We start from the raw sequence: 11,795 nt of genomic DNA, 5'->3' as shown, positions 1-11,795 counted from the left end.
ACGAAAGAGTTACGCACCGAACAAGCGTTCGTAGCATGAATTTGTTCGTAAGTTGTTACTGTGCTCGTTATTGACTACACATTTCTCCAATTGATGTAAGAGCTATAAATATGATCAAATTAACAATAAAATATACTAAAACAAATCAAAATAATTAAAATACTGTATATAATATATATATGACATATATATATATATATATATATATATATATATATATATATATATATATATCTATCTATCTATCTATCTATCTATCTATCTATCTATCTATCTATCTATCTATCTATCTATCTATCTATCTATCTATCTAAACATCCGTTCTGTTCCCTTTCGGTTGATGGCATGTGAAAACTTTAGTGTTGAGTTGGAATGGTGATGTCTTTGCCCCCCTCCTCCCCTCTTCCAAACCCCAGCCCTCATCTCTCACAGCGTTAACTCAATCACCCAAGCCCTGTCTCACAGATTGGCCATGGCGCTCAGCCAGATACGGTTTCACCCAGAGGACAAGAGGAGGTTATAAGAGAGGTGCAAGGCTGACACAGATGACACAGATAGAGATACAAAGGGCGAGGAAGGCCGAGTGAGATATCGGCCGTGGAAAAGTTCTGGCTGCTCTCTAACAGTACACAAGGTCCCGTCTCGTGCCCTTTCTCGAGGGTTGGGCCTCCGGGGCCATGTTTGCGGCTCGGACTGGCACGGTGGGTCGTGGACTCCCTGACGAGGCGCTGAGGCACCGTAAGCAGTCGGCAGCGTCCCTGTCTGGGCCCCGGGGCCAGCGCAGCTCTCAGGACAGCTCTCGAGATAGTCGCAGGCAGAGCCAACACACGGTGCTGGCACAAGCCCGCAGGGTAGAGCTCATCCGCGAGATTGAGACCAAGTGGTACCTGAAGCTGTGCGGTCGTGCCAAGGAGGACTGCGTGGCCTTCCAGACGGGCATGCCTTATCGGTGAGCTTCTGACTCAGTGAGAATGGAGGACGAATGCTGCAGGGATGACATGACTAATTGACTGATTGGCTGCAAGTTGTGTTGATGTGAATTCGTGCCGATGTTGAATTTGCTCAGCTTGCATGTTGACAATGCTTAGCCGCATGGAATTTAAATTGTTAATTTCAGTTGTAAAAACTACTCAGAATGAAGAAGATGTGGAACATCACTGGTGTAAATGCTACTTATTTTTGCCTTAGACTTGAAGTTTGTATTTTTATTATGCTTGACATTTTTGACATACACACAGTTACTGTACAGTTATTTACTAAAGTTAAAGATTAGTTTGTGATTATTTCTTTTATTACATAATTGTTTTCTATTACTGACAACTACGTTTTATGACTATAAAATAATTCGAATTACAATATTCTAGTTATATTGCAATTCAGAAAGTTACGTATAGAATATTCAGGATCTAGTTCATTTTCATTCAATAATGAATTAATTAATTTAATGGCAGAAAAATATAAGATACAGGCAAAATATTATTTAAATCCTAAATTTATAATGGGGCCGTGTAAAAAAACACCTAAAATATATTAATTGATGAATAAATCAATGAGTGATTTATTTTACACCAGTATTTTACACAATTTACATTATTTAATTAATTTATTATTTATTCATCCATGATATTTTTTATTTGTTTATCCACATTATTTTTATTTATTTATTCATCCATTTTTTTTATTCATACACAATATTTATTTATTAAATTAAATAATACATAAAAAATTATGCTATCAAATAATTAGCAAAGTAAATGAATTCAATTACGCATTTATTAATTAATTTTTATATTTTATTATATATTATATTTTTATATAAAAAAATAGAAAGCCATTAAATTAATATATATTTTTTCCTTTTTAAATCCAGCATTAGACTATTAGAAAGATTAGGCACTGCTGTCCCACTACTGGGCTCTGAGGTTGAGTTTATGGGCAGGGCAGGTATCCTTTGGTATCCCTCGTGTAATTCAATCTCTATAATTACGCTGCGTTTGTTAATTACCCGAGCTGTCGTGTCACCCGAACCTGAGCTTCACTCTGATACCTCGCTTTGACCGGTTGATGCGAGTGTACATCCTGATCTGTAGTCTTCATCTTGAGATCTCTGAAGAGATCTGAGAAGAAACCGTGTGATCTTGAGTAAAGTGAGGAGTTCGTCTCTCTGTGTCTCTCTGTCTGAGTGTTAGTCATGATGAGATAAGGTCTGTGAAATGTGAGCAAGCCAAAGCAGTGGCCTTTAAACCTGAAGCTCAAGGGCAGGATTTTGCACAGATCAGTGCTTCTCCTCACACCTTCTGTAAGCTTGTGTAAGAAAGTCGGCAGGTTTCTGATCGATGGCGCTGAAATGCTGTAAGTTTTATCTGTAAGGAATGTTATAGAGCGTAAATGCTTCATTTTATACAGCAATAATAATATACTTGCATTTATTGTCATAATGATGCTTTGAATCTGTCAGGACACATCACACACAATCATGAGCCTTCACCAGACTTTATTCATCTCATGTCATGTGTCACTGATGATATGTTTAAACTGTAGTGAGTGGATGCTTCATGATATGAAACACACAGAAAGAGAGACACAGAGAGAAATCAAGTGAGAGTAAGAGTATTTGGTGCTCTCCATGATCTCCACGGAGAAGCCGTTGATGTTTAGCGAGAAGCAGTCAATTTGTTGATTTCCTCCTGAAATCAACAGTTATCTCTTTTGTTTGTCTACATTCAGATACATTCGGCTTTACACCGGTCCGTTAACCTCTGCACCTTCTCTCGGTATGCTGACTCATCGTTTTTTCAGATAAGACAGACCACGGTCGTGTCAACAGCAAACTGGAGCTGTGCACTGCTACACAGTCGTGAGTCAGCAGGGTGAACAGCAGTGGGCTAAGTACACAGCCCTGAGGGGCCCCAGTGCTCAGTGTGATGGTGTTGGAGATGCTATTCATGATCCGAACTCAATGAAGTCTTCCAGTCAAAAGGTCCAGGATCCAGTTAAAGAGGGAAATGTTCAGGCCCAACAGGTTCAGTTTTTCAATCATCTGCTGAGGAATGATAATGTTGAATGCTGAACTGAAGTCTTTGAACAGGAAACATTTGTATGTATGAATCCTTGTTTTCCAGATTAGTGAGGGGCAGGTGGAGTTTGGTGGACATGGCGTCGGCGGTGGAGCAGTTTGATATGTGAACTGCAGTGATCTAGTGTTACAGGCAGAAGGGTCTTGATGTGCTTAATGACGAGCCTCTCGAAGCACTTCATGATGATAGGAGTGAGTGCAACAGGACGGTAGTCATTGAGGCAGGACATAGATGGTTTCTTTGGCACAGGAATGATGGTCGTTGTAATGGAGATAGATAGATAGATAGATAGATAGATAGATAGATAGATAGATAGATAGATAGATAGATAGATAGATAGATAGATAGATAGATAGATAGATAGATAGATAGATAATAGATAGATAGATGTCCTCTTGTCATGTGTCATCTGGTGAAGTCGGTTCCAATGAGGGAATTGCATGGTGTATGTTGAAGTATAGAATGGCTGCCATGTTGGTTCAGGATTCCTCTCACCATTTAACCTACATGTAGATAATGATTTAGCATGTTGTGCAAATAGGAACAGAAACTTGTAAAGTTAGAATGTGACACAGCTACATCCAAAACGTACTGTTAGAGGTCAGTTTAATAAAGATTAATACCATCAAATGACCAAGTTTGTTGGCTAGAAACAAAAGGAAAACCATGTGTGTCTTAAAAACCATCGATGACTAGGTGCTTTTAAACATTTTACTGACTCTGGATATAAATGAAGAACAATACAAATGTGTTATATACAGAATATTTCTTTCTCTCTATCATGTCTTTAAAATCAAATCAGATTGAGCGCTTTCTAATCTCCAACCAATTCTTCAGTGCCCGGGACAACAACATATACCGATTGGAGGGAAAAGCGTTAAAAAAAATGCTTTCCAGCCAAGAAGAAGAACGCGACTTTGACTGACATCTCACTTATGATCCATCTAATGAGAGCTCATTAAACATGAGCAGAGGTTTTATGGGCCATTGTGCTGCAGGGTAACTCTGAGTATTTAGCGTGACCCAGAAACACAAATATGAAAATTAAGTGGAAGATCTTTTAGTGGCCTGCTATTGAGCCCTGACCTCAACCCTATTCAACACCTTTGAGATGAATGTGAACACTGACTGCACCCCAGGTCTCCTCACCTTCTCACCTACATCACTACCTGATTTTACTAACACCCATGTGGCAGAATGAGAACAAATCTCCACAAAATCTAGTGGAAACATCTTCACAGAAGAGTGGAGGTTATTATAACAGTAAATTGGAACTAAATGTGGAACTGAAGAATTTCGGTTACGGTTTTCCTGGGGATTTGACATGATGGCAAATTGTGTATTTTTGTGTCAATTCTACAGGAAAGAAAACACAAAAGTATAAATGGTTCATATAAAAGTTGTACAAATGTCTGTCTTGTAAATGTCCTTGTATCTGCAACCAAATGGATTTCTTTTACTGTGTCAGCCATTGTGGAATAAATAAAGCAGCTATTAAATCCACATGTATATATTTAATTTTGTGCAGTTTGCTACAGATGTGTTTTTTGACCTCTGACTAGTGCGCTCTCTGACTATCCAATCAAAATACGTCAAAATGCTGATGTTATTGGATGCCCTCTAGGGGGCCTCGATGGGGTTTATGTTGAAAAAACGCAAAAGGTGCTGACTCTGAAGGTCTTACATCAGATAGTTTTGACACTGGCAACTCTTAACGTGACGTCTGAAATCTGATTGGATAGAAACTCTGATTTATGCAAACACTCGGGAAGCAGCGCGCCTGAGAGAGATGCTATGAAATGAAAATAATGGAATATTAGGAATAATTTAATACTTATTCATTGACAAAAATGTATTAAAACATAAGTCAGTGATTCTGATAGGCCAGAAGAGAAGGTCAGTTAAAGCTGTAGGTTGTGAGCTCACTGTAAATAACTATAAATAGACCAGAGCAGGATGATGTTATTAGCTTTTCATAATGCGTGTTTATGTAAAGTAGTTGGTCATATTATAGGATGATTTATGGATTTTGGCAGCTGAACTGAAGGAGAAAAAGTTGGTAAAAAAAAAAAAATCCAAGTATTGAAAAGCTCTTAGGTTATTTCACAGTGTGGGTGCATGTGTGTGTGTGTGTGTGTGTGTGTGTGTGTGTGTGTGTGTGTGTGTGTGTGTGTCAGTCAGCTATTAATAACCTCTGCATTAATAAAAGAATTACTGGTTACTGTTGGACGCACACCTCAGTTGTTCCACTCCACCCACTGATAGTGAAATCCGAACACAGCTGTGTCTTCATCCAGCCCCAATATGTGTTTTTTGACCTCTTTGACCTCTTACATGTTCCTGTGTTCCAGCTAAAGGTCCAAATTCTGCTAATTATGTTTTTGTGGTATGTGCCAAAGCTGGTTACTTTGTGATGTACTTCCTTGATATGGAAAATCTTTCCTACAAGGCATTCCCACAATCCCCTCGCCCAGATATGATGTCATGAATCAAGTCCCAGCACTGCCAGCCGAAGGGGGAAAAGATCTCGATATCTGGCAAAGTAACAAAATGCTGGCAAAAGTGTGAGTAACAGAAGCATTGCTTCACTGACTGTAATAACATGTTGGATTATGGTTTAATCAGCTCCCAAACGTTTAATCTAGAACCACAAGTTGTATTTGTTTCTTCTGGATAACCACCAGGTCACCCTCCAAATGGTTCCAACTGGAACCTGAAGGTTCTCCAAGCAAACTGAACACACTATAAGATCATAACGTTTGGTCCGAGTCCATATTAGATGGATGATGATTAGAAAAATGATGGAAAAAGTGGATGAGTGAAAGGATGAGAGGATGAATGATCAGTAAGTGAGAGGTGGAGCATGAGTGAGGGAGAAAAAAAAAAGCAGGGCGGAGGGATGGAGAGGAGAGAGAGAGATAGAGAGAGAGAGAGTGGGAGAGTGGGAGAGAGGGAGGGAAAAATGTCCCAGATTCCCATGGTGTGTAATGGAGAGGGAAATCAAGCCAAGCCGATTAACCCAGCAGCAAACAAACTCTGTCACACTGTACAGTAGAACTCTTAAAGGGTCTCGAGGACCTTTAAGTAGAACCTTCAAAGGAGCAGAGTACGAGAGATGTACTTATACAAAGCGACTTGCTCAGAAATCCCCAACCTGAAGCCCAGAGGAATTCAGAAGGCGAGTGGAGACAGAGTGCAGACCCGCATCAGCAGGGACAGCTCAGTGGACAAGGCGTATCCGATAATATGCTGGAGAGGCCTGAGGAACAATGCACACCTGGAGCTCAAACATCTGGAGGAGTTCCTCAACACACACGCTACCTCGCTGCAGGACACGGTACCGGCCACAACCGGCATGGTGTACAGGTACACTTTTAAAGAACAAAGAACAAACTTTACGGGGTCCTGAAATACACAAGGCAGCTTTTGCTCCTATACACTGCAAAAAAAATAATACAAGCAACAAATGCAGGATTGAAGACGATCCAGAATAGAAACAAGTCAATGTATCTGCCAGTGCAGCGAGATAATTACACTTGGTAAGATTTCTTATAATAATAAAATATATCGAAGATTTAGAAAAAAACAAAAAGTCTTAAAATTGGCATTCGTTTTTAACAGTTTGCTTCTTTTCATTTGTGTAAAAAGATTTAAAAACCAGAGTTACTAAACAATAGAATTCCTCTTAATTTAGGAATCATTATATATTCTGTTTTAAGAGTAACATTAACATTTGAACTAAAAACAAAATTACTATTAAAATCAAGATACATGCGTATTGTCAACAATTATTTATTCAAGACAGTCTTTGTCTTGTAACACGCAGTAGTTATGATGCAAAAACAAAAAATCATTAATTGCTGCTTCTCAAAATATTTAAAATTTTTGCAACATAAAACATTATTGAATGTATTTTGTCACTACTGAACACAACGATATTCAACATGAGAAACTGAAAGTTCTTGTACAAAGTACTTTGTATAAAGAACAAAGTTAAAAATAACAATAATAAAGTTTGAAAAAGTGTGTGGGGACTTAATGCTTTTTATAATTTGTTATCAGGTTGTAAATAAATGTGTTGGCGTTGACATAAAACAAGCTTTTGGAATAAATTCTATGTCCTAAGTGTTATTCTTGAACATTTCTTTAACTTTAAAACCAGTTATTACACCTAAAATAAAGTCTTAAAAGATAAAAGGCCTCAAATGACGTCTCTGATGGTAATTATGATCAATGTGCAGTTAAAATTACTTTTAATTAAATAACTTTAAGCTTTACTGATACATTTGCTTTTTCATAGTATTTTATTCCTAAAATAAGACCAATAAGATATAAATAAGATTGTAAGACTACTAGATGTGTAGTTTTTGCAGTGTAGAGCTTCTCTTTAAAGCTCCTTTTGGTATGAAGAATGTCTGATGCTCTTGTGGGGACTCTTAAGAGGTTTTTTTGGGGATTCCTTGAAGGTACAAACTAAAGTACCTTCTGCAATGGTTGGTTGGTTGATTGATTTACTTTTAGATGACTTATTTCTAAATTGTGTGGGCGAGCAATGTGGCATATTACAATTCATATTGAAAACATTACCATGATAGAGTTACAGATCGTAACTTTCAATCATTCATCTGCTGGGCAAGGTCTTCATGGTCCAGAGTTTATCCTGGGAACACTGGGCATGACTCATGGTGGTGACTTGACTTGACACTTGACGTCTAATTCTGTATATTAGTTGTTTTTTTCTGGTGAGAACCTCTAAAAGCTTCTAGGTGAACCCTAACACTCCACCACTGGGGTCCATGTAAAACCCCTTCAGTACAGGGGTGGATCTAGAAAAGTATTTATGAGTTTTTTATTGCGTTTGTTTAACTAAAACAGAGCAGTTCATAAGAGTCGTTTGTTCGCTTTAATAGAAAGATGAGATTTCTTGCCATTATTTACGATTGTATGTTTTTTTATGTTGGCAATTTGAAGTGCCGCTGCTGTAAATCGGTTGAGGAAACTGATTGCATTTATATTTTATACATTGGGATACCAGTGTTTTAAACAGCTTTGAACTCTTTTATAAAACTTCTGAAAGCAAATCCATGGGCTGTACGGTTCTACCGAGGTTCAGTCTTATAAAGCTTTCCCCAGAGCGGCAGGAACATCTTTAGATCTCAGATCTTACATTAGAAGGTTTTACACAGAACCCTACAAAATTCTGCAAAGTTAACACAGGACCTAATGATCCAAAGAACCCTTGAGGAACCCATTGTTCTTTCTGTTTTCATCAACTCCAGTCTTTATCTGAAAGAAGGAGAAGAAGGAAGATCATGGTAATGTTCTAGTCATTTCTCCCAATGGTATCAGACCCCCCAACCACTATGTTACTCATTAAGACGGCATCAGTTCACCCCATTTGTGCTGGAATCTATTATCTTGGTTAGGAGTACAATTTGGCATGGAGTGTTCTGCTCATCATATCATGCAGAATGTTCTGAACTGGGTTACTTATCCTGAGGTAAATGGGATGAGGTGTGTAGGGGGTATTTGATACTCAGGCTTTTCTCCATAGCAACAGAAATAAAAAGCTGGCGGTGGTCCACATTCCAAAACCATGCACACATGAAATGTTTGGCCTGTGGACATGCTCTTTCAGTACCACCTCATGGCTCCATTGGAAGAATGAGTCAAATGATACAAACATCTGGGCTTGAGTGAGAATTTAAAGACTGGCTGATGTCTAGTGGGGAATCAGTGGTTAGGGCTTTGATATAGTGATTAGAAGGTTAAAGGTACAAATCCCAACACCAAGTTCTCGATCATAGTGTGTTCCTCAGGCTTTGGGCTTCATTTCGAGTTCAGATATGTGAGAGAAAAGTTTCTATTTTTTTAAAGGTAGCAGAAATAAAAGTGTTTCAACTATATGACCACATGCTCTGATTTTCAATAAACAAAGGTATCTAATTCTCAACATAACATTTGCCTAGTAGAATCAGACACCAAGTTCCATGGCTGCCTTGTAAAGATGCCAGTTCTGTCACATGTTCTTTGGATGAACTGTAGTTTGAATGGCAGCATGAACACCAAAGTCATATTTAGCATAATTGTACTCATTAAATGCACATATGCACCAAGCTTAGTGATTAAAGGGATTCGGCTTTGATCCGAAAGTCATAATTTCAAATCCCAGCCACACCAAGCTGCCAGTTCTGGACCCCTGAGCAAAGCCTTCAACCCCACAGCTGCTTAGTTGTATGAATGACATAAATGGAAGTAGTAGGTAAAGCCGTCTGCCAAATACTGAAAAAGATGATGTTCTGGCAGCATGTTGTATCTCAACACTTTATGGAGATGGTCGCTCGTGGTTAAGTCATTGGACTTTTGACCTGATGGTCTGCCACTGCTGGGCCCTTGAAAAAGGCCCTTAATCATCTACTGCTCAGTTGTAAGTCGCTCTGGATAAGGGTGTCTGTCATGCTAGAGTTTCCCACAAGCCTCTACACAACACTGAACTATATCACGTGATCCTTTCACGTACCTGTTTCTCGTTCACTGTAAAACAGTTTTCATTTCTTATGCTTTTGTTTTTTTTCACCTAAAAACCTAAACTCATGGTTGCACTTTCTTTAATACAATTTCAGCACTTCATTCATTTTTATTTGTATTGCGATTTTAACAATAGACATTGTCTCAAAGCAGCTTTACACAGATAAAGTGGTTATAAAGTTGTATTAAAGAATGTATAAGTTTAGTTCCTATAACAAACTATACAGTACACCTACAAAACAACCTGACTTCACTAACACCCTTGCACAAGCACACTCCAAAATCTAGTGGAACATCTTCCCAGAAGAGTGGAGAGAATTATAGAAGAAAATTAGGACCAAATGAGGAATGCAATGCTTATAAAGCACATACCATAGTTTTAAACGGGTGGCAATATAGTGTAGAGCAAATGTTACTGTGTAGGTTTTCTGCAGTCAAAACACATTGTTCTGTTTTCCTTTTTCTTTTCCGACAAACAAACTTGGACATGATGTATAACATCCTAAATTCAGATAGACATTATAACCTCCTTACGACTCCTCTGGATTTATACATATGAGGTCGGAATCTATTCTTATGCTTATTTACTCTCAGCAGTATCTTTCCCTGATTGTGTGATTGAAACAGGCGTCCTTTGGGGTGGGAAAATGCACAAACACACACACACACACACACACACACACACACACACACACACACACACACACACACACACACATATATGCATACCCATTCAGTGATGTAATGGGACTGTTTTGGATTTCACACGTCAGTGTCAGTAAATGTTTCTCCTTCATGCTGATCCGAGGTCAGTTCCATGGTATTAGTCATGTTTATGATTAGAATCTGACTGATGACATTAAGGGAATTAAGGGGAACACCAATCATAGAAATCCTCATGAAAGGTCCTGTGTATGTCTGCATAGCCTTAATTGGTTCTCTACTGTCTTTTGCAGCACATCAGTCCTGGAGGAATGTTGTTTGTGTTTTAAACCAGCTGGATGAAGATGTAATAGACACTAAAGGCACTTGAAGTGACTTGAAAAAGTCTCCATTTGCTGTTATAGCAACCTCCATTCTTCTGGGAAGTTTTTCCATTAGATTCTGAAGTGTACTTGTGGAGATTCGAGTTCATTCAGCGACATATAGCTGGCTTAGTGTACACCCTGATGTCAGGTGTCCTAATACTTTTGCCCACAAATACAAGATATATGTGACGAGAGAATCAGAGACCGGCTGTAATATTGATGTTCAGGCACTGAGCATGGAGTGTATAGACTTTGTTTGTGTGTGTGTGTGTGTGTGTGTGTGTGTGTGTGTGTGTGTGTGTGTGTGTGTGTGCAGTGAAGGGCAGGGAAGGTCATGTGACCCACTGGACACAGGGCGTCATATAACCCCAGGCTCAAAACACAGCAGGCAGGCTGGAATGCCGGGCAGGTAATCAATGTCCCTCAGTCTGTTGCATCATGGGACATCAGTGTACATACCAAACATTTCTGCCCTGACCTTTTAAGTCCTAACCCCTCGGTTCCTCTCCGTAGAAACGTTTACATGTGGATGCTTTTGCTTTGAAATAGTTCCTGGTTTCTGTTTCAGTTGCAGACGATTGGTCGGATGGTAAAGGAGGTTGATGTTCGGTCGTAAAGTCTCCCGGGGAAGCCTTTTAAAGTGTAAAACCCAGAGCGTTGCCATCCATCATGCCCTCACTGCCTAATGAGCGTCTGATTGTAGCCCTTATACGGATAAAGCCATGCTAATGATTTATAGCAGTTCAGGCAGATACAAGAATGCCTTCCTTTTCCTGACAGTCAGGGAACCTTGTTTTGTTTTTCTTCTCCGTGCATCATTTCTACATTTTACGGATAGAATAGATAAACAATCGATGACGAGGCTTATTTTCATCATTTTACCTGAATATGCCGTTACACACTGGCTCAGCATTGGCTTCGGCCTGCTTCTATTTTTAACCAGAGCAGGCAGGCGCTAGCAATTACGCATGCAGACGCTGATTGGCGCTCCAGCCGGATCATGTGTCGGATTAGATTCCTGCTTCAAGAGATTCTACTGTGTTATGTAGTAAATGTGACATGTGCGTTTTAGTCAACCAGCATTGTTGTGAATATATATATATATACAGTGGAACCCGCTTATCTCGACCTCGGTTAACTCGACAACCCTATTAAGTCGACA

The 11,795-nt window shown here is 39.1% G+C and overlaps 1 protein-coding gene across 2 annotated transcripts in view; it reads left to right on the top strand.

The window, feature by feature from the left end:
- Positions 1-571: 571 nt before the first annotated feature.
- kcnab1a (potassium voltage-gated channel subfamily A regulatory beta subunit 1a) overlaps positions 572-11,795 on the top strand; it is a 91,671-nt gene continuing 80,447 nt past the window's right edge. Inside the window, exon 1 of one of the 2 annotated variants that reach the window (XM_046864072.1) lies at positions 572-949. In XM_046864072.1, the coding sequence (XP_046720028.1) occupies positions 678-949 (272 nt within the window). In that variant the 5' untranslated portion in view covers positions 572-677. Of the gene's footprint in view, positions 950-6,032; positions 6,444-11,795 lie in introns of those variants that run through there. The other variant, XM_046864073.1, reaches the window with a different exon arrangement.

Source organism: Silurus meridionalis, chromosome 13 (assembly GCF_014805685.1).
Source record: "Silurus meridionalis isolate SWU-2019-XX chromosome 13, ASM1480568v1, whole genome shotgun sequence".
In the NCBI taxonomy this organism is placed as follows: Eukaryota; Metazoa; Chordata; class Actinopteri; order Siluriformes; family Siluridae; genus Silurus; species Silurus meridionalis.
Note: the sequence above shows the minus strand (reverse complement) of the source record. Positions and strands in the feature narration are given on the sequence as shown.